At 35.7% G+C, this 27,411-nt stretch overlaps 1 protein-coding gene across 1 annotated transcript in view; it reads left to right on the top strand.

Annotated features, from left to right (window-relative positions):
- Positions 1–27,411, top strand: part of CPNE8 (copine 8) — a 263,643-nt gene that overhangs the window by 213,554 nt on the left and 22,678 nt on the right. The window contains exons 15-18 of the mRNA XM_003252308.2: positions 6,962–7,143; positions 15,196–15,323; positions 24,519–24,621; positions 26,288–26,345. Of these exons, the coding sequence (XP_003252356.1) occupies positions 6,962–7,143; positions 15,196–15,323; positions 24,519–24,621; positions 26,288–26,345 (471 nt within the window). The remainder of the gene's footprint in view (positions 1–6,961; positions 7,144–15,195; positions 15,324–24,518; positions 24,622–26,287; positions 26,346–27,411) is intronic.

Below are 27,411 nucleotides of genomic sequence, written 5' to 3'. Positions count from 1 at the left end.
CGTGAGAACAGTATGGGAAAGACCCACCTCCATGATTCAATTACCTCCCACCCGGCCTCTCCCATGGCACATGGGAATTATGGGAGCTACAATTCAACACGAAATTTGGGTGGGGACACAGCCAAACCATCATCAACACCCTGTGGATAGAAGAAAACACAGAAACCACATGATCATCTCAACTGATGCAGAAAAAGCATTTTACTAAGTCCGGTGCACTTTCATGTTGAAAACACTCCACAAACTAGAAATAGAAGGGGACTTCCTGGCCGGGCTCAGTGGCTCACGCCTGTAATCCTAGCAGTTTGGGAGGCCGAGGCGGGTGGATTGCTTGAGCTCAGGAGTTTGAGACCAGCCTGGGCAACATGGTGAAACCCCGTCTCTACTAAAATACAAAAAATTAGCCGGGCGTTTAATCCCAGCTACTAGGGAGGCTGAGACAGGAGAATCACTTGAACCTGGGAGGCAGAGGTTGCAGTGAGCCGAGATCATGCCGTTGCACTCCAGGTTTGGTGACAGAGCAAGACTCCATCTCAAAAAAAAAAAAAAAAGAAGGGGACTTCCTAACCTGATGAGGGAATCTATGTAAAGTCCACAAATAACATGATACTTAGTGGTGAAAAGCTTGACATTTTCATCTTGAGATGAAAAACAAGACAAAAATGTATGCTCCCACCTCTTCTATCCAACATTATACTGGAGGTTGTAGCCAAGACCATTAGGCAAGAAAACTAAATACAAAATATCTGGATAAGAAGGGGAGAAATAAAAGTATCCCTATTGCAGATGGCATGATCTTGTATATAGGAAATCCTAAGGAATCCACTGAAAATCTACTATAACCAATAAATAACTTCAGCAAGTTTGCAGGATAGAAGATCAATATATAAAACTCAATTCTTTTTATGCACTTCTAAGAAACAATTAGAAAATGAAATTCAGAAAACAATTTCCTTTATCATAGTATCAAAAGGAATATTATACTTACAAATAAATTTAACTAGCAATTCTTCTTCTGGAAATATATATATATAATACAGATTTACCTGCACTCACAGAAAATGCCATGCCATAGTTCATAGTAATTTGTAAAAAAAAAAGAAAAAAAAAAAAAAGTTCAGAAAGCTTCATAGAGTACATCAGCTGGTGAAGTAAACTGCGTACTGGTGAAATAAACTGTGGTTCAGTCACAGAATGAAACACTATGCAGCCACCAAAAGGAAAGAATGAGGGGAAGGAAGGGAGGAAGGGGGGAGGGAGGGAGGGTAGGGGAAAAAGAGAGAAGAAAGGAAAGTGGACCATTCTTTCTACTAATATGGAAAGACTTCTAAGATATATTGTTAAATGAAAATAGCAAAGTAGAGAACAGAGTTATCAGTTATCAGTGTGCTGTCCTTTACATAAGAATTGGGGCACATAACAATATAAATGCATAAATGTTAGAAGTATACCCAATGAGCTAACAAAAGGTGACTAGCACCAGTGAATTAGGTGAACTAAGAACATGGGAGAGCAACTTCTTTATGGAAATCTTTTTATAGTATACTGATTGTGAGATTGTGAATACCTGTTCATAAAATCAATATGGTTAAAAGAATGGAAAACAAGAGAAAAGAAGTGCAAAACTTATAGTCCAACAACTCTGAAACAAGATAAGTGCAAATTATTTTCTTAAAAAACATTGTTGAAATAAATTAAAAATCAAAATAGAGAGAAAAACCAGCCACGCTTGTGGATTAGAAAACTCCACACTGTTAGGATGGCACTATTCCCCAAAGTGATCTACAGATTCAGAGCAATCTTTATCAAAATCTGAAAGGACGCTTTGGAAGAAATTCATATGGAAATTCATATGAAATTTATTTAAAGCAATCCTTATCAAAGTCTGAAAGGACTTTTTGGAGGAAATTCATATGGAAATTAATATGAAATTGCAAAGGACCCAGAAGAGCTAAAGCAAACTTGAAAAAGAACATTGAAATAGGAAGAGTCACATTTCTCACTTTTAAAACTTACTACAAAGCAACAGTAATTAAGACAGTGTCTACTGGCATAAAGATGATTATACAGATCAATGAAATGGATACAAGTTTGCAAAAGTAAACCCTGATGTCTAAGGTCAACTGATTTCAAGAAGAATACCAAAACAATGCAATGGGGGAAGACTGGTCTTAGCAAATGGTGCTGGGACAACTGGATAGCCACAAGCAAAAGCAGGAAGTTGGACTCTTCCCTCGCATATGAAAATTAACTCAAAATGGATCAAATACTTAAATGTAAAAGCCAATGCTATGTAATTCTCAGAAGAAAACATAGGGATGCATATGCATGACCTTGGATTTGGCAGTTGATTCTTAAGACACCAAACTCATGAGCAACAATAACAACATAATAGATAAAATGAACTTCAAAATCAAAACTTTTTATGCTTTGAAGAGCACTATCAAGAAAATGAAAAGATATCCCCCAAAATGGAAAAAATGTTCGCAAATCATACCTCTCATGAGGGACTTGAATCTAGAATATATAAATAACTTACAATTCAATAAAAAGACAAATAATCCAATGTTAAAAGTGGGCAAAGGATCTAAATAGATATTTCTCCAAAGAAGGATATACAAGTGGCCTATAAGCACATGAAATTATTCTTGGCCAACTTAGGCATCAGGAAATCCAAATCAAAACTGTAATGAGATATCATTTCATACCCACTAGGGTGACTATAAGAAAACAGTCAAATAACAAGTGCTGGTGACAATATGAAGAAATCAGAATCCTCATAACATTGTTGGTGGTTGTGTTAGTTCATTTGCATTGCTGTAAAGGAATACCTGAGACCAGATAATTTATAAAAAAGTAGGTTTATTTAGCTCACAGTTCTGCAGGCTGTATAAGCATGGCACCAGCATTTGCTTGGCTTCTGGTGAGGCCCAGGAAGCTTTCAATCATGATGGAATGCAAAGGGGCAGTCAGCATATTATATGGTGGGAGCAAGAGGGAGAGAGAGAGGAGGAGGTACCATGCTCCTTTTAGCAACCACCTCTCATGTGAACTAACAGAGTGAGAGCTCCCTCATTACTATGAAGATGGTACCAAGCCATTCATGGGGAATCCTACCCCATGACCTAAACACCTCCCACCAGGCCCCATCACCAACATTGAGATTTGGAGGGGACAAACATCCAAACTATATCAGTGGGAGTGTAAAATGGTACAGCCACTTTAGAAAAACCTTTGCTAAGTTCCTCACATTGTTAAATATAGAGTTACCATATGACCCAGCAATTTCACTCCTAGATATATACTCAAGAGACCTAAAACCATATGTCAGCACAAAAACTTATACGTGAATATATATAACAGCATGATATCCCAAATGTGGAAGCAACCCGAATGTCTAACAAGTGATAAATGATAAAATCCATACAATGGAATACTATTCTGCAATAAACAAAAATAAAGCACTAATACATGCATGCTACAAGATAGATGGTTGTTGAGATCTGTAAGCTAAGTGAAAGCAGCTAGTTACAAATGATCACATATTATGTAATTCTGTTTTTATGAACTGTCAAGAAGAGGCAAATCAATGGAGACAAAAAGACGATTAGTCATTGTTTAGGGCTAGGGTGGTAACTAATGGGTACAGTTTCTTTTTGAAGTGATGAAAATGTTCTAAAATTAACTATAGTGACGATTGCACGTAACTATGAATATAGTAACAATCGTTGAATTGTTCTTTGTTTTATTTTGTTTTGTTTTTTTGAGATGGGGGGTCTCACTCTGTCACCCAGGCTGGAGTACAGTGGTGCAATCTCAGCTCATTGCAACCTCCACTTCCAGGGCTCAAGTGATTCTCCAGCCTCAGCCTCCCAAGTAGCTGGGACTACAGGCACATGCCACCAACTCCTGGCTAATTTTTGTGTTTTTTGTAAAGACGAGATTTTGCCATGTTGCCTAGGCTGGTCTTGAATTCCTGAGCTCAAAGCGATCCACCCACCTTGGCCTCCCAAAGTGCTGGGATTACAGGCATGAGCCACCATGCCCAGCTGAATTATATATTTTAAATGGTTAATACGTAATTTATGCCATTATGTCTCAATAAACTCTTAAAGATATTCTATTGAACTGTGATTTTCTTACAAAGACATAGTACATCTCTAAAGCAAAATCAGATATAATTTTGATAATATTGGGTATAACAAAAGTATACATATTGTCAGTTTGTTGAAAGGGTTAAGTGAGCTATGATATAAAATGGTCAATACATGTTAGGTTCCGTGTTATAATTATTATGGCTATTAGTTGGGCCCCAGTGTTGTTAACCTACTACAAATTCATTGTTTAAAAGCATCTTTGCAGATACAGAGGAAATACAAACACTGTCCCAGACTCAAGGAGTTGACTCAATACTTTAAATTGCCATTTTTTTTTTTTTGGTATAGAATACAAGATCCATAACAGTATAAGAGAAAAGACAATAAGGGCTGGAATAAACAAAAAGGGCTGTCTAGTATGTGTGAGACATAAGTTGGAGGAGGAGAAGGTGAATTTCAGGACAGGGTGGCAACTTGAGAGGTAGAGATGGGAGGGAAAGTATCATTAGCAATAATGTGAAGAGACTGGTGTAGAGGAAGATGCTGGAAAGAGATAGGTAACATCTTTGTATGGGTACAAAGGGCCCAGCTATGCATGATAGGTTAAAATGTTTAAATGTTCTGGGGTATTAATTATATTTTTTTATTTACAGTTTTCATAGCAAAGTAAAAGTATTTGCCATATTGTCACCATTGGGTTAAAACTCTTCTATATTTGCGAGTTTGAGAGTTGGGGGAAGTGTTTGTTTGTTTGTGTTTGTTTTTGAGACAGGGTCTTGCTCTGTTGCTCAGGCTGCAGTACAGTGATACTATCAGGGGCTCACTGCACCCTTGACCTCTCGGACTCAAGTGATCCCCCCCATCTCAGCTTCCTGAGCCACTGAGACTACAGGCACATGCCACCACACCCAGCTGATTTTTGTATTTTTTGTAGAGGCAGGGTTTCACCATGTTGGCCAGGCTGGTTGCAAACTCCTGGGCTCAAGGTATCCACCCGCCTCAGCCTCCCAGAGTGCTAGGATTTCAGGCATGAGAGTTGTGTTAAATAACCACTTAGTCTAGTAATGGTATTTTTTAATCTCTGATTCCACTGGGCTTTGGATCAAGTGGCAAAGTCCCTACTTTAGAAGAAAGTGTCAAAGAAAAATCACACTGGACACATTAAAAAGGCAAGAAAGGCTTTATTTAAGACCATTGCAAAGGGGTCAAGACTGTTACAACAGAGGACAAAAATTGAACTCAACTACTTCAAAACAAAAGGTTGGAGTGTTTGTGCTTGCTGAGGTGAGCTACTGGAAAAGTCCTAGAGGACGTCAGCCCGGAGGTTGGTTTGTGTGCTTAGGCCATCTCTGTTTGCTAATTGGTGCTTATGGAAGTTAGGCTTCTGTCTTCTCACAGAGACTGGAAGATAGGGCTACTGTTTTTCTTGATGTTTATATTTCAAAGGGATGCCTTCCATGTCCTTGAGAAAGATACTCCTTGGTTGTAGAAGATTTACATCTCAAAGGGGCAGAGGAAGAATTTACAATTGCAAGTTTTCTAAAGTGAGCTGTAAGAAAAGAGCGGTCAGGGTCTTATAGTCAGGAAGAAACTCTCTACAAGTTTAGTCAAGTTGAGGGGAACATTCGGCCATTTTGGTCAGAAGATACTTTTTTAGTGATTTTGTTATGTGGAGCCAGCCCTTGAATGCTGGTAACTCTTGGAAATATAAAATAAAAAAAGTTCAATTAATTGTTTTTAGGACAAAAATATTATGTGTATAATTACCTGTCAAATAACCCAAGGGGAGATCTTTATTTTGTTTCTCTCTGGATCTCAAGTGCTTTTTGTTATTTTTTTTCCTTATCAGAAAAACTATGCCCTGAGGCTTTTCTTCTTCGGGCAATGCTTTAACGTAAAATTGAGCTTCATGTGCTGATTTAACAAGTCTCATTTAACTTTCCATTTTCACTTAAGAAACCAAATGGACTTTCAGGCTGCCTTTATGCTGGTGATTAGGGCAACTTGATGTGAATCTCAATGTGTTTGAGTGGTAGCACATATTAATACGTTACACTTTCTCTCAATTTCATCACTATTCAAGTGCAACATCCTACACAGTATAAGCATTTTGAAATTCAGAACCTTGTGGATGACGCAGACCACAATAACTGTAGCAGTTCAGCTTACAATTCTATGGTGCTTTATTATTTTTAATCACTTTTAAACATGTAATCTCATTTTGTCCTCCGGGTAAACACAGTGGTAGGATTTATTTTACAGAGGCTGCTGTACAAATGGCAAGACTTGACTCTGTCCTCTGGCTCCTAGCTTAATGTCTAGTTCGAAAGTTGTGAAGAATTTTTTAGATCTAGATATTTAATCAGCCTGCACTTGAAAATCACTATGCTTCCCTTTTTTAGGTGCTAAATTGGGATATTTCTTAAATACTCAGTTATTTATAGGAAGCCTTCATAATTATTGAAGTCCATTAAATCTATTGGGTCATCTTGCCATAGGCATAATAAGGATTCAAGCTAAAGGCACATGATTTTGTTTAAAAATAAAGATTATAATAAAATAAGATTAACAAAAGTACTTTTATACTTCCAGAACAAAAACTCAAAAATACCCTGTGGCATTGAAAATAAGAATCATTTCTGAAAAATTCTGCATATGCTTTGGCATATCTTAGAACTTTCTATATGTCTAACATAACAAATATTTCTATGTTAATATCCATCCAAAAAAAATGATTTGACACACTGTATATCGGCAGAAAAACATAATTTTGAATATTTCATTCTGAAATAGACACCAAGAAAAATCTTGTTAAATGTATTTAGCCTAACTGTTTATGTTTGAAATATGTGTTCTGTCATCAGGCAACCCTGCCCAGCCCACTTCCCTCCACTACATGAATCCTTACCAACTGAATGCCTATGGTATGGCACTAAAAGCAGTGGGAGAAATTGTTCAAGATTATGACAGTGATAAAATGTTTCCAGCTCTAGGATTTGGTGCAAAACTGCCTCCAGATGGAAGGATATCTCACGAATTTGCTTTGGTAAGAATTTGTCAAAAGGATTTGATGTTTTGAAAAATTAATGTTAGACCTTTTAATATTGCTTTGGTACTTATTCTTTAGTCAGTCAGGTAGCAAGCTTTGCTGACTGTAGCTTAATTTTGGTAAGTAGTTGACTTTGGAGTGTGAACTTAATGGGAAAAAGGCCAGCTAAATAGCTTAGCCATAAATCTACCTGAAGTGCACCCACCTGATTTACAAATGGGGGTCTATTTTGGTTATCTATTGCTTGCTAACAAACCTTCCTAAAACTCAGAGTTATCAAACAATATCGTTCTATTATGCTTATGATTTGTGGCTCAGGAATGCAAGCCGAATATAATGGGAGATAGCGCATTTTTGCTTTGCAGTGCCTGGAGTCTCAGCTTAGGTGACTTGAATGGCTAGAGATGCCTGGAATTGGTGACTGGGGCCATATTTTTCAACTTAGTTCTGGCTGTCTTTTGAATTCCTTAGATCTTCTCCATGTTATGTCTTCTGGGGCGGATATGTCTCCTAACATGGCTTCTTTGCTCATGTTCATTCATGTCTTAGGCCTGAGCTTGGATAGCTGAAAAGCTGGGGTTGCCTGTACAACTCTCCCTTGTTTTACATATGGTCTGTCTCTGTAGTTATGGAGGGCTTCAGAACTGTATAGTGGTCTCATTGTAGTAAGATTTCTTATGTTGCAGCCAGCTTCCCCAGGGTGAGTAATCTAAAAGTCTAGGACAGAAACTCCAAGGATGTTTATATCATATTCTTAGAAGTCCCCAAATGTTATTTCTGCAACATCCTATTGGTCAGGCAAGTTACTAAGACCATCCAGGTTCAAGGTAGAGGAATTAACCTTCACTTCTCAATGGGAGGAGTATCAAAGAATGTGTAATGTACCAAAGATCTGTAATGTACCATCATTTTTAAAACCTAAGAAAAGAAATAATTGTGTTAAACTAAATGAGGTTTATTAATTTTCCTTTCATATGTTTCTTCTCACCGTTGAATTTTTCCCTTTCTCTGTCTCTGTAATTCTCTCCTTTGCTGCCTTTCCTGTCTCTGTGTTCATTCCTTGTGACCAAACCTATACAAATATATACTGGTTGAGCCTCCCAAATCAGAAAAGTAAATGTTCCAAAATCTGAAACTTTTTGAACTCAATAAGATACTCAAAGGAAACGCTCATCAGCGCAATTTGGATTTTGGATATTCATATTTGAGAGGCTCAACTGGTAATTATATAAATATTTTAAAATCCAAAGAAAGAAATTCAAAATTTGAAACACTCCTGGTTTCAGGTAAGGGATACTCAAGCTGTACTCTTAAGGATGGATTTGTGCCTTACTTATTTTTTTGGTTTATTTGTTTTTTTGTTTTTGTTTTTCAAGACAGAGCCTTGCTCTGTTGCCCAGGCTGGAGTGCAGTAGTGAGATCTCAGCTCACTGCAACCTCTGCCTCCCCGGTTCAAGCAGTTCTCGTGCCTCAGCTTCCCAAGTAGCTAGGATTACAGGCATGCATAACACCTGGCTAGTTTTTGTATTTTTAGCAGAGATGGGGTTTCGCTGTGTTGGCCAGGCTGGTCTCAAACTCCTGGGCTCAAGCAATTTGCCTGCCTCAGCCTCCCAAAGTACTGGGATTGCAGGTGTGAGCCACTGTGCCCAGCGTTAATTTGTTCTTTGAGCCCAATTAAAACACACACAGGCTATGTATTGCTGTGGTTTCAGTCGGTCCTCTCCAGAGTTCAGGTGCTGCTAATGTAACAGCATTAAGTGAGGCCTTTAAGAGCTAGTTAGTCTGCAAGGGCTCCGCCCTCATGAATGAAATTAGGCCCTTGTAAAAGAGGCTTTACTCAGCTTGTCCTGCCTGCTGCGATGTGAGGATACAGCCCTCACCAGGCAACTGAACCTACTGGCTTCTTGATCTTGAACTTTCCAGCCTCTAAAACTGTGAGAAGTACGTTTCTATTGTTTATAAATTACGCAATCTCAGGTATTCTCTTATAGCACAAACAGAATAAGACAGAGAGATCAGACCTCTTTAAATCTATGAAAAATAGTCTCCCACATTGATGATGAAAATAAGAATGATTATGTTAATAATAATGTTTCAACTTCAGTATTCCCTAATGATTATCTTACTTTAAAATTTTCAAAGCACTTTTGTTTTTTTTTTTTTTTGGATAAGACAGACAAGGGTTAAGTATTTTTTCCGTGAAATAGTATTTGACTCAATGCTGAGTATTTACTGAGTATCGAGTCACATACTTTATACTCATTGTCTCATATAATCTTCATAAAATTCCTATATGGTAGATATTTCATGCTGACACATTGCACTGCTCCAGAAACTGCCAATCTCATTACCTACAGTGAGAAAAGTGCACCCAGGAGTTGTGTAACTCAACTCAGAGGCTCAGAAGTTGACCATTGTCCCAAAGGACAGGACTTGAACCCAGGTCAGTCTTATTTTAGAATTCATGCTCTTAACTACAGCTAAACCCCATCTTATAAAAGCACCTGTAATCTCACCTCTTGGATACATGCTTATATTAACAACATGATATATGTACCTTTATATAAGTTTTTATATAAGATTTCATCTTTCTCAAATGTTTTAAGAGGAGTATTACATTTTTATTTTTGTATTTATTCTTACTTTTCTATTCCATCACCCACACAATTTCTAGAGAGGTTGCTGGAGGGCTTAATTCTTTCTTCCATGAAATAGCTCACATGCCACACTCCCAGTGTCATAAAAATGAGTGTCTGCTGGGATTTTGTTGTGTCTTAGAAAATTAAAATCTCCCAGAAACTTATAAAACCATGAAAATCACTCATGTGATTCTAAGTCTGAAGTGCCTCAGGAAAAAGGTCACGAGCTATTTTAAAGCCTAAGAAAAGGAATAATTGTGTTAAGCTAAATGAGAGCTTTATTAATTTTCTTTCCATATCTTTCTTCCTCCACTAGTGTATATTTTTTTCCTTTGTCCTCCCCTCCACTTTTCTTCTTTTCTGCTTTTCCTACCTCCACATTTACCCCTTGTAACCAAACCTATACAAGTATCTACTGCTAAGGAATGATACATATTTTTTGTTATTTACACCATAGTCTGTTCTTTGAGCCCAATTCAAACATTTATGGAATAGAGATCATACCCCTTTAAATCTATGAAGACTAGCCTCTCAAATTGACGATGAAAACAACAATTATTATGTTGATGATAATGCCTCAACTTTAATATTACCGAATGATTATATTACTTTAATTTTTTTCAAAGCACTTCTGTTTTGTTGGATAAATAAGGCAGATATGGGTTAAGTAGGTCTTTAGTGAGATAGTATTTGATTTCATTCTTGCTGAAGTGTTCTGTGTTAAGCTCATCCTAAATCACTGCAATATCTATCTGTAGGTACTGAAAATGACAGATACAAAAAGTTCAGTTTCATGACAGTCTGGTCTTTCATGAACTACCTGGTGTTAATAAACCCTCGTATTTCCATGGTATGAATTTGTGATATATGTTCTCTAACATTAACCTATTTATCTCACCAAATTCACATAATTCTTTTGGATAGCAAGGGAGTCTTCTTAACAACTTAAATTACCCCCAGTGTGTAAGTTTTGGCTAGTACAGATGTTGAACCTAAGCTTTGCTCATTTGAAAAGGTCTCAGTAAATCCCAGCTTTTTATGTAAGACACACTATGAGAAAAGAAGAAGGAATGGGAGAGGAAAGAAAGAATTTCCTAATATTACCATTTCAAGACTTATGGTTATGAAAAGAATGAGTCGTTGCTCTCCTCTCATTGTAATTCTTGATGACTCCTTTTGGGGTTATAACTGAAAACACACTAGTGCAGAGCTCTGGCAGAGGTATTTCTAATGAGCCTGTGGCCAGTGGTCCTTAAAACAAGGTCTTCCATGTGGACCAACAGAGAAACGCTACACCTGTCCAGGTGATTTCTCCTGGGAAATACCTAAATGCACTTGCATGCTTTTCACTTATTTTGGCATTTATACAAATGTGTGCAATTTAATATTTATGTGTATGTTTTTTTTGCCAAGTAGGCACCAGCAATTTAATAAATAAGAGTCTTTAACACTGTACTCTATATTAAAACAGAAGCTCAATAGGTGTTTGTTCATTGAATAAAAGGAAGAATTCTCTCAGCTTTTTCCCATGGTAAGCAACAGTCACATTTCAGAGTAGAGCAACAGCCCCTAAGAGCTTCTTTTCAGTATTTTGTCAGCTTGTTAGCCCTGCTGAAAAGTGTCACAGGCTGCAGGCGGCAACAGAGATGACAGGCTTCTTGCATGGAGCTGAATCCACACCCTCAGCACAATCCCTGAGGGAGCTAAACGGGAGGAAAAATGGATGAGAGCTGGGCACTCCTCCCCACTTAAGTCTGAGTGGTGAGATGATTGATCATTTTAAAGTCAGATCTTTATGCTTTTCTATGTGTTCTACAAGTTAACATATATTATTTTATAAATGGAAAGGTTGTTAATTAGGAGGGAAATATGAAATAAGGCATCCATTGCCCTCTTCATTAATAAACAACAAAATTAAATGTGCTTATTTAAAAAAAATCCTGTGTTTTGCTTTTGTGTCCGAGCCACACCTGGACTTATTCTAATTTGTTTTAACAAGCAATAACTGATTCCCTGCATAATTATTTCAAGAAATGAGTTTTTAAACACATTTAAAATGTTTTTACTTATTTCACTAGTTTTGGGGGAACAGGTGGTTTTTGATTACATGGATAAGTTCTTTAGTGGTGATTTCTGAGATTCTGATGTACCCATCACCTGAGCAGTGGTCACTGTGTTATCCTTGACCCTCCTCCCAACTTTCCCCGCTGGTCTCCAAGTCCATTATATCATTTTTATGCCTTTGCATCTTCATAGCTTAGCTCCCACTTATAAGTGAGAACAGACAATATTTGGTTTTCTATTCCTGAGTTACTTCACTTAGAATAATGGTCTCCAACTCCATCTACGTTGCTGTGAATGCCATTATTCCATTCCTTTTTATGTGAGTAGTACACACACACACACACACACACACACACACACACACACACACCACATTTTCTTTATCCACTTATTTGTTGATGGGCATTTAGGCTGGTTCCATATTTTTGTAATTGCAAATTGTGCCGCCATAAACATGTGTGTGCAAGTAACAGACTTAAAAATCTTTTTATAACTCATTACAACTTTCTCATTAAGAAGAAAATCTCATTTTAGTAGCTATAAAATATTTTAAGTAATCCTGATATAATCCAGAGCATATACTAAAAAGAAGGCATAATTTTATGTAAGATATTCTTATCATCTAAGACATATGAGGAAACCTTAGAGCAACTTATTATGGTAGGACTAATTCAGAAATCATTAAACATTCCATGTTGATGAATAGAACATCTAATGATTACCTTTCCATTATCAAAGAAGAGAAAAATGGTGACCTCGTAGTTTCAATTCCAGAGAAATAGTGATAACATACAGTTTCATCAAAATGTAAACCTCCAATCAACATGTTAAAAAATAAAAGTAGCTCAGGACTACCCTAGTTTGTAACTGTTCCCTTAAGGTAGATATGTAATACATTTTTATATGCCCAAAATCAGTAATGAGTTTTAATTTTAATTAGCTTCATACCTTATCAAGGGAAAAGAGCACCGTAAAATCTTAAAGGAATGTTAAATAGGTCGGCTCAGATTAACATCAAAACACTAACTGCTTTGTGCTAAATATTAAACTTATCTTTTACATTCTATTTTCAGCCGAGTCATGCAACCAGTTTTATAATGTAAAGCAGGCTTTTATTTTTATACTTTCAAAAATGTATGAGGGTTAATAAAAATGTTTGAAGAAAAGACAAAATTAAAAGAAAAAAAGTAGATATAAATCCCTGTCTCACGAATGATAAAATTGAAGTAGTTGGTAACATTTGGCCCTGTTTCCTAAGCTCCCCAGCCTTGTAGAAAGCTTTGCATTTTGGCCGGGTGTGGTGGCTCACGCCTGTAATCTCAGCACTTTGGGAGGCCAAGGTGGGTGGATCACCTGAGGTCAGGAGTTTGAGACCAGCCTGGTCAACATGGCAAAACCCTGCCTCTACTAAAAACACAAAAATTAGCTGGGTCTGGTGGTGCATGCCTGTAATCCCAGCTACTTGGGAGGCTGAGACAGGCAAAGCACTTGAACCCAGGAGGCAGAGGTTGCAGTGAACCGAGATCTGGCCATTACACTCCAGCCTGGGCAACAGAGCAAGACTCCGTCTCACAAAAAAAAAAAAAAAAAAGAAAGCTTGGCATTTCATAATTTGGTAGCATAATGGTGTTTAAGAAATTGGGCTCTGGAGTTAGACTGCCTGGTTTAAATCTTAGCTCTCCTCTTCGTGTCGTGTGTGACCTTAGGCACAGTATCAAAGTTCTCATTGCCTTGGTTTCTTTATAAAGTGGGGTTAATGGCAGTCCTACATTTTTAGGGTTATCAAAGTTATAGAATATATGTAAATATTTTAGTATAAAACTTGGTATATAGAATTCAACAAATTTTATTTATAAATTACTGGTTACTTGTGATCGTTCAAGTAAAAACATGTATGCTAAAATTATTCCTAACTCTGTTTAAATGTAGTTACTATCACTAATGCATAAAAAAGATATACACACAATTTTAGATATTCCCCTTCCTGAAGTGGAGGCTATCTTCTTTTTCTCAAGTGTGAACTAGACTTAGTAACTCATTTCTAGCAAACGGATTAAAGTAGGAGTAATGACATGTAACTTCTGAGACTGGCTCACAAAAGGCATTGGGGCTTTGTCCTTGCTCTTTCTCTGGGATCACTCAATCTGGGGAAAGTTAGCTGCCATGTTATGAGAACACTCAAGCAGCCCTGTGGAGAGTCCATTTGGCCTCCTGCCAACAGCCATGTAAGTGAGCCTTTTTGGAAATAGATCCTTCTGTCCACTGTCAAGCTTTCAGATAACTGCAGCCCAGGTCGGCATCTTCACTGCAACCTCATGAGAGAACCTGCTCAGGAACCACCCTGCTGAGCTGCTTCTGGGTTCCTGAGACTTCAAAAATGTGTGAGATAATAAATGTGCATTGCTCTAAGCCACTATACAGAGGGTATAACTTTGGAGGTAATTTGTTACATAGCAATAGATAACTAATACATGGTCTTGTGTTATTTGTGTAATTTGGACTAGGAGAATTAAACCTAATAATGACAGAGCATTTAAGGTGTGAAAAAGCCAGCCTAGGTGTTCAGGGTTAAAGTTGCCTCAGGTCCTGTCCCCAGAATAAGAGCTTGGGTTAAAGTTGCCTTTCTGGGCGCTGTTCCCAGAATAAGAGCTTCTTAACAGCAAGCTCCATTTCCCTTGAATGACCTGGGTGTCTTTTTTATTCCTTTCCTTTTGCCTTGTCTTGATGTTCCCCACACCAAATTGTATTCCCTCTGACTCCTTCTCTACTTGGGGTTATCAATTGTGGCCTGAAAATGTTCATGTGGCAGATATTTTACATTTTTTCTGCTATCAGGTAAAATTGTTTGAATTGATAGCATTTATTTTTTATAATTTTAATACATGTTCACTGCAGAAAAATTGGAAAAATAGAGAATAGGTTAAAGGATGAAAGTAATCAGTTATCTAACCACCCAGAGGTAGCCACTATTAATACGTTGGTTTTGTTCTTTTTAGGATTTCTATATGTTTATCTCCACATGTACCCAAACCTGTGTAAATTAAGATACTGTTAATTTTAGGTTGTTGTGGTGTTCAGCTTCTCTTATTTAAAATTTTTTTCTGCCATTTTTTTAAGAGTATAGATTTTTAATGATTGTACATTATATCATGATCTCCATAATATATATCATAATCTATTGTTGATCACTTAATGTATTATTGTTTTGCTATTGTAAATTTATAAATAAGTGTTCTTCAAAAAATATTTGAGTGTCAACGTGTATTATTCTCTTGTCTTTTTCAATTGATCTTCACGGAGATTTACTTTTTTACTGTTGTTTTGTTTTGCCTATAAATTTCTACAGAATGGGAATCCTCAAAACCCCTACTGTGATGGCATTGAGGGGGTCATGGAGGCTTATTACAGGAGTCTGAAATCTGTACAACTATATGGGCCCACCAACTTTGCTCCTGTAATTAATCATGTAGCAAGGTAAGTAGAGGGTAGACAAGGTGCTTATTCTGATGTACTGGAACATGGTGAACTCATAACATTGTTGCTAGCATGACTCCAACATGAAAGTTGTTTTCTTCTAGTTTACCTCCAAGAAAGTGGGGAAAAAATGTATGTTAGAAACAGTCTCTATCAAACGATCATGATACTTTGCTGAGAACTGTACATTAAAATCTCAAGTGAAGAAACATTTGCTGGGTTATGTTAGGAACTATCTTTGTTCAACTAAGGAAAACGTTTTCTTAGGAAAAGGCATCCATGAGGAAAATAACAAAATCAATGGTGATGTCAACTGTGTAAATCATTCTTATCTAATATCACATTCCATAGTAGTAATAAGTAGCATAGAAGTAATAAGAGACCGAATTCTATTAGATGACTACTTGAAGCTTTCAGTGATATATAGGGCACATTATTTTAATCTCTCTGAAATTAATATAGTAGCTAATTTATAAATTCCCAGAGCTCTACCTGTATATAGTACGTAGTACTGAGATCAGAATATAATTGCATATTACTCCAGGTAAATGTTCTGAAGAAAATGTTAAAATGTTAAAAATAAATCTATATGTACTTATCATTTTTTCGTTAGTACATAAATGAATTAGACAACACTTTTTAAATCCCTAGAAAGTTTGGCCCGTGTAAATCCTATGACACCCTGACTTATTTTGAGATAATCGGAAATTGCATATCCTTTCAAATATGTAGCCAGAACTTAAAAAAAATTCTGTATTTTGGTCAGTTTATCAAGTACAAAGGCAATGTGAAACCCCAGTTCTCTGAAGGTTCTAGTACTTTACCATCTTCCCCAATGAATATTACCGGTAACTTCAGTGTGCTCTACTTTTCATTATCTGGGACATGGACAAGATGCTAAAATATCCCTTGCACCCAGGGCTGACCCCAGTGCAACTTCCCAGTGGAACTCCAACTCAGGTTGACAGTGATACACTGATGACTGTTCTCTGAGTGTGACCCTTCGGCTTGAATTTTTCGGACAAAGTCATCTGCAATCTCTACTAAAATATGAATTTTATTAATATATATTAACCCTGTACATACACAACCCCCCAAAAAAGTTACTCATGAAATGGTACTTAGTCTTACCTGTTTTATCTTTATTTCTATGGCACCTGTTCTTTTCTATTTCTCTTTTTTTTTAAATACAATCTTGGCCCCCAAAATTGATCTCACAATCCATTAATGGGTCGTGACTTGCAATCTGAAAAACATATCCTAGCTTTACTAGCCGATGTAAAGTAATGTCATATATACTATATATTGATGGCAGTCAAATAAGGAGAATATAATGCCATGCTAATGCAAGATAAATTATAATTGATGGCCACACTACCCTGCAGATCACTTTTTTATAAAAAGATAAGAGAAAAATGACAAGACTTCTTTTGTGTGAACTCATGCTGGTTATTAGAAATGTGCTCATCAATGCTTACAAGTAATTTCATAATTTTTCCTGGTATATATTTACAGTAAAAGTTAAAGTGATAGATATAAAATATCTAGGTACATTTCTATATACATTTAAAATCAAAGGCTCCACAGTGTTCTATTGCGATTTTTTGTTTTATCCATCATTTTGTAAGTTCTTGAATATAGGAGCACCTGCTAGTGAAAGCTTTCAGACTCCTTGAAAATAAACTATGATCTAATAATTCTTTATTATTTTTTACATGAGAAAATTAAGAAAAACAGTAAGAGATGGCTATTTAAGAGTCATCTTTTCCTTCCAATACAATATAGGAAGTTCCATGTATACATTTCTTAGTATAAGGCTACAAAAGAAATGCTTTTATCCTTTCATCTTTGAATTTTATGTTTAATTGTATTTTTAAGCTTGTATTGAGACAGGCAATTTCTGTCTGACCCAAAATTATCATTCAAAAAGTTTAACAACTAAGTAGACAAGGTACTATTTTTTTCTCTATTAAGAGAAGCGCCATAGTTATAATGTGTGTGACCTCTGTTTATATAAAATTCTTGCTTTATATACTCTTAAATGCTTATCAACAGTACTTAGCATCATACCCATTATGTAGGAGGTAAGTATTCAACAAATGTCTAAAAAACAAATTCTGTATATGTTAATATATTATCATTAAAAATTATTTTTAGCAACGTCAAAACAAATATATATTCATACTTTTTATATTGGCTTGATATTATTTTCCTTAAGTATATTTTCTATGTGGGTAAAAGCTCAGTTTTTTATTGTCATTTTCTATAAGCATTTTAAAGAATGCCTACTCTTTTTAAGAATACATGTTAGACCTAAAACCATAAAAACCCTAGAAGAAAACCTAGGCATTACCATTCAGGACATAGGCATGGGCAAGGACTTCATGTCTAAAACACCAAAAGCAATGGCAACAAAAGCCAAAATTGACGAATGGGATCTAACTAAACTAAAGAGCTTCTGCACAGCAAAAGAAACTACCATCAGAGTGAACAGGCAACCTACAGAATGGGAGAAAATTTTCTCAACCTACTCATCTGACAAAGGGCTAATATCCAGAATCTACAAAGAACTCCAACAAATTTACAAGAAAAAAACAACCCCATCAAAAAGTGAGTGAAGGACATGAACAGACACTTCTCAAAAGAAGACATTTATGCAGCCAAAGCACGTGAAAAAATGCTCGTCATCACTGGCCATCAGAGAAATGCAAATCAAAACCACAATGAGATACCATCTCACACCAGTTAGAATGGCCATCATTAAAAAGTCAGGAAACAACAGGTGCTGGAGAGGACGTGGAGAAATAGGAACACTTTTACACTGTTGGTGGGACTGTAAACTAGTTCAACCATTGTGGAAGTCAGTGTGGCGATTCCTCAGGGATCTAGAACTAGAAATACCATTTGACCCAGCCATCCCATTACTGGGTATATACCCAAAGGACTATAAATCATGCTGCTATAAAGACACATGCACACGTATGTTTACTGCGGCACTATTCACAATAGCAAAGACTTGGAACCAACCCAAATGTCCAACAACAGTAGACTGGATTAAGAAAGTGTGGTGCATATACACCATGGAATACTATGCAGCCATAAAAAATGATGAGTTCATGTCCTTTGTAGGGACATGGATGAAACTGGAAATCATCATTCTCAGTAAACTATCGCAAGGACAAAAAACCAAACACTGCATGTTCTCACTCATAGGTGGGAATTGAACAATGAGAACGCATGGACACAGGAAGGGGAACATCACACTCCAGGGACTGTTGTGGGGTGGCGGTAGTGGGGAGGGATAGCATTAGGAGATACACCTAATGCTAAATGATGAGTTAATGGGTGCAGCACACCAACATGGCACATGGATACATATGTAACAAACCTGCACGTTGTGCACATGTACCCTAAAACTTAAAGTGCAATAATAAAAAAATAAATAAATAAATAAAAGAAAGTACACTAAGGGAAATCCTTAGGAATTTTCATGTGCCTTTAAAAATAAAACGTGTTAAGTCAATCTGCAGCATAAAGAAAATACAAAAAAAAAGAATAACAATATTAAGCACATGTTTATTTTTACGATTCATATCTATGTACCTCTGATCTGTTTGACTTTTTAGGTAATATTAATGAGGTAACAATATTGTAAAATAGACAGGACTCAAAGCATCAAATTTATAAAATTTGAAGGTTTTATCAGCTTTTTTTGAGGCTTTCCAGCCTCTGCTTCTGATTTCTTGCCTTTCCAGTCCTCCTCTTCCAGTGCTGTCTGGGGAACAGCATTTCAAATGATATGAAATCCTACTCAACATCTGTTGATGCCTTGTCATAAATTTAAGTGCAGACGGTTTAGCTTGGCATCCAACAACATCCAGTATTCAACCAGCGCTCACCTGTCCAACCTCATTTCCACATTCTCCCAAATGTACTGCACTTCAGTCACAGAGAATCTCTGCTTCTTCTGGTCTATGATATCATTCCATGCATATGTCTATTACTAATGTGATACTACTCTGTGGTTACATGTAGATCTTTTCCACATTGAAGGGAGGAATTATTCATTGTGACATTCATATACGTGCACATATATACATATAAAAATAAAAGCCACAGTACTTTGGATATACTGAGATATCTGTACCTGTTTGTTTAATTAAATTATCTGAATACTATATGAGGTTTTGTTTGTTTGCTCTGTCGCCCAGGCTGGAGTGCAGTGGGATGATCTCGGCTCACTGCAACCTCTGCCTCCCAGGTTCAAGCAATTCTCCTGCCTCAGCCTCCCAAGTAGCTGGTATTATAGGTACCCGCCACCATGCCTGGCTAATTTTTGTATATTTAGTAGAGACAGGATTTTGCCATGTTGGCCAGTGTGGTCTCGAACTCTTGACCTCAGGCAATCCGCCCGCCTTGGCCTCCCAAAGTGCTGGGATTATAGGCATAAGCCACCGCGCCTGGCCGAGTTCATTTTAATTAACAAAGTTATAATAGGAAACTAAAGAACCTTTTTGGTTTTGAGACAGAATGTCTCTCTGTCACTCAGGCTGGAGTGTAGTGATGCAATCTCAGCTCATTGCAACCTCCACCTCCCAGGTTCAAGCGATTCTCGTGTCTCAGCCTGCCGAGTAGCTGGGAATACAGGTATGTGCCACCACGCCTGGCTAATTTTTAAATTTTTAGAAGACACAGGGTTTTGCCATGTTGGCCAGGCTGATCTCCAACTCCTGGCTCAAGTGATCCACCCGCCTCAGCCTCCCAAAATGCTGGGATTACTGGCATGAGCCACTGGGCCCAGCCTAAATACTCTTTTAAATGACAATGCTTAGCCAATCTTAATGACCTATGGAAATATGATTGTGATTAACATCTACTGTATCAGTCACGGTTCTCCAGAGAACAGAACCAATAGGAGACATATAGGCATGGACACAGATAAAATATAGAGATATATTTTAAGGAATTGGCTCACACAATTGTAAGGGATAGCAAGAATGTAATTTGTAGGACAGGTTGGTAGATTGGAAACTCAGGTAGGATTTCATACTGCAGCCTTATGTGAGTATTCCTTTTTTTCTGGGAAACCAGTTTTTGCTCTTAAGGACTTCAACTAATTGGATGAAGCTCCTTTACTTAAAGTCATTTGATGGTAGATGTTAACCATGTCTATAATCTTTGATTAAATAAGTGGGATTTATAGTCTAGCTGACACATAAGCATCATCATCCTACCTACTAAAACACAGAAATATATTGCCATTATGTTGTAAATTGACAACAAATTTAAATTCTGAGAAATAATTTTAGGTTCTTGCAGATATGAACGTAATACTATGTCTGATGTCCAAAGTACTACGTTTAAATCTTATTAATCACAATAGAAAGAAAAATATTTTAAAAATAATGGTTTTTGTGGAATGCAGTTTGAATAAAATGGAGTTTTAAGCATCCCCTGATTAATCTGTTTCCTGTTGTATATAGTGTGAACCATCTTTACATTCCTGTTCTTATCATTTAAAAACAATTTCTATTCATCTAGAATTCTTCATCAATAATTTTAAGTAATTTGAAATAAATTTAATTTGTTGGTATATTATACCAGCTTAGTATTTCAAAAATAAACTAATATACTAATGAAAATTTCAAGTATCTTTTCAGACTATTATGAAAATTTCTTCACTTGATTTAAATATATTCATTATTTCCTATTAGTCTTTTGTTTCCTGTGCCTAATGAGTTACTTGTTTTGAGGCTGTCACATTTCAGTTTTAAGGGGGATCTATCACTTTCTATCTTTTGGCTATTTGTAACTTTTTTCTGTTTTTTTCTGATATTGAGAACCTTCTAAAATCCAGATAACTATCCAAAATGAATTTTCATTTTTTAGGAAATAACTTTTTATTTTGGAATTCTCATAACTAATTTTCAAATTAAATAATGTATTATGCTTTATTTATTCAATCTGTATAATCAATAATAAAATAATAAGTATTCTTATGGAGCCCATGATCTATCTCTAGCAACATGTTCAGTGCTATAATATGGATTATCTATTCATCTTCACAACAACTCTAAGAGGTGACAGTAGTATCATTTCCATTTTGCTGATGATAAAATAGATACATAGAGTGATCATTTGTGGTGGAGCTAAAATTCAAACCAGAATAATCTGACTCCAAATCACTATGTTTTGATGCCTTAAATCTTTAAGCCTTTTTATCTCTGCTACAGAGGTAAAGACACACAAAAGAAAACGCAACAAATCTACCTATCTATGTGGATACAGTGATCACTTCATTGCCCAGTCAAAAGTAGTTTGGGGTGACACTTGGTAATATAAAATTTGCTCTGCTACTTTGTGTTGAAATATTTTAATGTATTCCTTTATTCATTGTTAAGAAGTTTTAATCCATTGTGCAAATCATAATTGAACTACTTAAATAAAACATCCCTAAGTCAGTTTCTTATCTTCTTGCCCTCTCTATTCTTGTGAACTAATAACAAGCTGAAAGAATATTCCACGAATCTGAGCCAACCAGATATGAACTTTTATAGAAATAATCCCAGAAACTTCTTTCAAAGAAATGCAAAAGAAATGTGTTTGAATTGTACTGCCCTGACAAAGTTAACCTCTCTCTCAGATATATCATAGTAATATTAAGATATAAATTATAGATAGGCTATATTTCAAAAAAGACAGCTGGCTTTTAATAATAAGACTTAATTATGCAATTTATAAAAGGATTCCCCATCAAATTCTTCTAAGAAGCAAGCTTCTCTAATACCTTTAAAATATAATTTGAATCTGTGAGTCTATATATCAGTGTCACCTCCTAGAAAAAGTACTGAGGTGTGGCCAGCTTATAATTTTTACTTCATCCATTTCTGTAGCATGTTAATTATTTTATCTTAAATATATAACATTTTTAAAATAATAACTAAATTAAAAGAAATGGTAGTACTTTTAAAATAAAAGGCTAAATAGAATAAATGGTAATACAACATTGATTTTGTTTGAAATTTAGATTTACTTGCAAAGTGCAACAATGTGCCAACGTGTAGAACAAGTGCCAAAGAAGCAACAACTGGTTTTAAAAGATTAATTTGTGGTGCCGAACGTGATAAAGACTAAAATGGATCGGACAGCACTTAAAAGTAAAATGTAATTGATTTTCCAATTAAGTATGCCTAGCAGTAGTGACAGTCACACAATAAACTCATGCATCTTTCTACCGCTTTAATGTTTTTCAAAGTGAGAAGATATAAAATATTAATACAAGCATATGTTTATCATGAAGTGTAAAATTTCTATGAATTTTTAAGATAAAACAAACTTCAGCGAAATTCCAAGTTTACTATGATCTGCTTTAGGCTGTATCTATAACTCTCGTACAGTGTGAATATATTCTTGTCCTTTTCTTAGGTATACATCCTGGTGTATCCAAAGAAAATCAGTTAAGCCACTGGAAGTAGTATTTTATATGACTGCATAGTAGTCAGCTGTCTGTATTGTTTTTTAATCTGGTAGATATTTTACATTTTAAGAGTACCATTTGGTAAGAAAAGCGTAAAAGCTGTACTGTTGTACTTAAGAAGGTTTTCACTACTTATAGAGTCTTTCATTATTCTCATGAAATATAAAACCCTATCTTTCTGAATCATAGTAAGAAATGCTTTCTTAAAAAATAATGGATATTTAAAAATTAAAAATTGAGATCCTGGGGGAAATTGTTAAGACTTCTTTTCTTTAAAACAAAAAAAGTTAAACGTGGAATAGGAGAACAGGTTTATAACTGCTTTGGACTGTTTTCCACTGGTTGTGTTACTACTAAATTAATACATATTCTTTAATGTCCAGGATCAATTGTTCAGCATTATGGGGATATTTTTAATTCTATAGTACATTGTGGAACCTGTTGAACATCCTGCTTACAGGATGTGAGTGAGCATGCCACTTACTATATTTACTTCAACAATCTTTAAAATTACCAGTATTTTATTAGTAGCATGGACCAATCTTAGTATCTGTAGTCCATGGGGAAAGTTGTAAGTATTTTTCTTCTTTACATGTTTTTAAATTCTGCTACTCAAGAAATAAGTTGTGCCCTGACATACGTTTTATACTATTTGTCACCAACTTGTTCAAATGGGATTCACTGGGCTCCTTAAGATTGTAAAGGAATTTTCATTAATCCTTCAGGTTGTAAGGGAAATTTTACTTGGTAACTTTTAGAAATACAGATCAAGATCTTCTTTACTATCCTGTCTCCTAAGAGAACCATAATGCTTACTTAGCACTGGACGTGAATTACATACCAGCCAGGTGCAAAAATCATAAAAATTATCTCTATAGAGAATATAATCTAGATATCTAGAATGTAGAAAACTAAAGGAAAAGAGAAACGTAGTGAAATGTAACATATTCATAAAATTCGCCTCTAAATTACTGAGTATTATTTGATGTTATCATATACATAATTTTGTGCTTTGAAATAACTCTCCATCTCATCTTTCTTAGATTTAACATATATTAAGACTTGACTGTGGATGTGTCAAAAATATTTCTTCTATTGTGTAATTTTATTGAGGTGAAATTTTCATAATAAAATTCACCATTGAAAGGTATACCATTCAGTGACATTTAGTAAATTTGTAATGTTGCAACCATTACCTCTATGTAGTTCAAAAAACAAAAGCATTTATGATTCTTGCTATCATTTATACAATGGTTATATTGAGTACCATACATGCAATTCTTTATTAATTCATGCAGCAACATAAAGATGTAAGTGTTATTATCTCAATTTTAAAGCTAAGAAAATAACGTTCACATAGCTTAGGTAATTTACTGAAGATCATTAACATAATGTGGTGCTTAGTCAGGATAAGTCTATTTCCAAAAGCTATGTCCATTCCTTTGTACTAAATAGTCACTAATCTAGCACACTTTGTATTAGTAAATGAACTTCTAAGGCAACCAGATATGTCTGTGTGCCAGCATGCACTAACATTGCAATTATTCTAGTGTGTTATTTCAGATAATTGTGTATTTGAAAGTTTGCATAAGATATACCTCTAACATGTTCAAATATTTTATTGAGATTAAAATGTTTGTTAACTATTCCAAATTGTATTTACCAACCATCACGTATAGAAAACTGTTTTACTTTCCTTACCTTTCGTTGCCTTTCAGATATGCTTCTTCTGTAAAGGATGGCTCCCAGTATTTTGTGCTTCTGATTGTTACAGATGGTGTTATCTCAGATATGGCCCAGACTAAGGAGTCCATAGTTAATGTAAGTGGGAGTCGCTCCGTATTGGGCTGGCCACGTGACAACATGGTGCTACTTAGAGAGAGACTAGAGTCTATTTTAGTTAACAATAAAATAAAATCACCACACCTTTGCAGCAGATTGCATCCTTAACCTTATCCAGACAACTCGTATACATCTGTACCAGTGATCCATGGGGATCAAGCTAAGGGATATGAATTGTTTCAGTGAAAAAAAAATTCTTGCCTAAAGAAAAAAAAAAGATAATAGCATAATTTTCACAGGCATGGGTGTGTTTACCTCTATTAGTTTGATCTATTTGTGTACAATCTTGTGATTTATACTGGTTATTTCTTAACATTTACATTCCAGTTAGAGGAGAACTATGATAGCTAATTGCTATTTCTGTAGAACTGGATAGTGACTGATTGATTAAAAAACCATCCTGCTCATTATAATTCCTAATTGTATGTTTTTTTTTTAGGGTTATTTGATTGTTTACTAATCTATAAAATCTATGTTTACTAGATGGTAATCTGTAAAGTCTCTAGGTTTAGCAATGTTTGGCACGAAGTAGACATTTGATAAATATAATGCAGGAATGAGTTGCATTAATATGCACTTTAAAATATGGACTTAGTAATTTAGGTTTAACTAAGAGGACATGATGCCCTAAGGAATAATTAGTCATATTTCAGTGACCTTCATAGCGAAAGATGTGGTTGCTCTATGTTCCATCTATCTATTGCTGGATCAATCTCACATTCTTACTATTAAATTATTTAAGTGATGATATGTGATATGTTATATGGAATAAAATGTTATAACATGAAATATTTAGTCTCCCTCAAAATCTCAAGGATATTTAGTGCATAACAGTACTAACTTTCTGTAATGTTCATTTGTATTCACTCATTTACTGTGAAAATTGCTTTTTCTAACCTTGGGTATAAATGAGGTAGATTATGGTACTACTACTATTTTATGAATCTGTTACTGCTTTCCCCCTTTAGCAACTGAAAGATTTTTGGAGGAGAAAGAACATGAAAAGAGGAAAAAGATACCCAAAGTCAGCTTAGAAAGGTTTTGTCTGAGAGTAGCAAGTGGAAGTAGATGCTCCTTTACCTTCTATTTGATCTAACCCAGGGCTGGTCATTTCCGAAGAATGTCCCACTGGATTAATGTGTGCAGAGAGTTTGGAAAGGATAAGAATGGAATCAAGTATATTATTCTGTATTAACAATTTTGAATATGCTCACAAATTGTTTTAATGAATATCTGTGAAAAAATATTAAAACTCCGGTTATATTTGCTTCTTATTATTTTTTCTTTTTTAATTTTTTTTTTGTTTTTAGACAGGGTCTCACCCTGTTGCCCAGGCTGGAGTGCAGTGGCACGATCATAGCTCACTGCAGCCTCGAATTCCTAGGCCCAGGTGATCCCCCGACCTCAGACTCCCAAGTAGCTAGGACTTCAGGCACACATCACCACACCTGGCTAATTATTTTTTGGTGTAGATGGGGTCTCAGTGTGTTGCCCAGGCTGGTCTCAAACTCCTGGCCTCAAGCAATCCTTCTTTGGCCTCCCACGGTGCTGGGATTTCAAGTGTGAGATATCATGCCTGGCCTTTAATTATTTTCTTAAGAACTCATTTTCTTAATTGAAACCTAATTGTATATTCTCTTTGAAGGCCTCAAAACTTCCAATGTCAATAATTATAGTAGGTGTTGGACCAGCAGAATTTGATGGTGAGTAGTAAAATTTCAATAATATTCCTTGGAAATTCATTTAATCTAATGTAACATGCTCTTAGGTTTCTGCCATTCTTGTCTCTTTAGAAGGATGTGACTGTGTATTTGGGTTTGTATGTAATGTTCATGTGTCCATAATTAGACATATACATAGATAGCTCATGATGATGTCTATTCAGATGTGCCAATTAAAAGATCCTGTCTTTTGACTAGGATATTATCTCTCTAGTTTATAGATTATTTCAACATGTAGCTTTCCATTTCATTAGAGATAGTTTGTACCTCAAAATAATATCTCCCAAGACTGACAGAGTGATAAATTGAGTTTTTGTTCCCAAGGCAAAACACACGCTGGGTTCACTAAAACCCTTTAAGGATGAGTGCTAAATTAGTAAATCATTAGGTTGTGAAAAGAAATGTTAACATAAGCATAATATGCTAATTTAATGGGTTTTCAGGCTCTAGCTAGTTGATAGACATTAGCCTTATAAATAAAGAAGTTGTGTCATATGAAAGAGCAAAGTAAAATGAAAATAGAGCTGACCAGCTGAAATTTAATGAGACTTTATATAATTATGCTAAATTGGCATGCTGGGTAGTTTTTCATTCAGGCTCAAGGCTTGTTCAAATGCCCATTAAGAGACAAATGTTTGTGTAACGAGTGATCTGGGTAAATGTTCCTAGTCATCAAAGATAAATTCCTTTAAGAGAACTCTGTGCTAGACAGCAAGTACGCAGCCACATAATAGTCACCCGGTTCAGGTGTTTTGTATTAACAATGGCAGCTTATTTAGCTTGAGGCTTTGGAAATGAGAATGGTTTTAGAATGTTTGACACAATCTTTGTAAGTTACTGGTTAACTTAGGCACATAGGTGGCTAACTAGATTGTAATTATCACTGGGGTGATTCTTATTTAGCCACCAGTCCCTCCTCCATGAGAATAATACAGAGCTGTCAGTCTCAGGTAAAGCACCACAGGCAAGTTGTATTGCTGACCCTGGAATCCCTAAATTCTAATCTTGGCTGGTCATCCTTTCTAGCATGATAATCTTACAGTTTCAA

This window comes from Nomascus leucogenys, chromosome 11, assembly GCF_006542625.1.
Source record: "Nomascus leucogenys isolate Asia chromosome 11, Asia_NLE_v1, whole genome shotgun sequence".
In the NCBI taxonomy this organism is placed as follows: Eukaryota; Metazoa; Chordata; class Mammalia; order Primates; family Hylobatidae; genus Nomascus; species Nomascus leucogenys.
The sequence above is the reverse complement of the archived record's forward strand: the minus strand, read 5'-3'. Positions and strand labels throughout refer to the sequence as shown.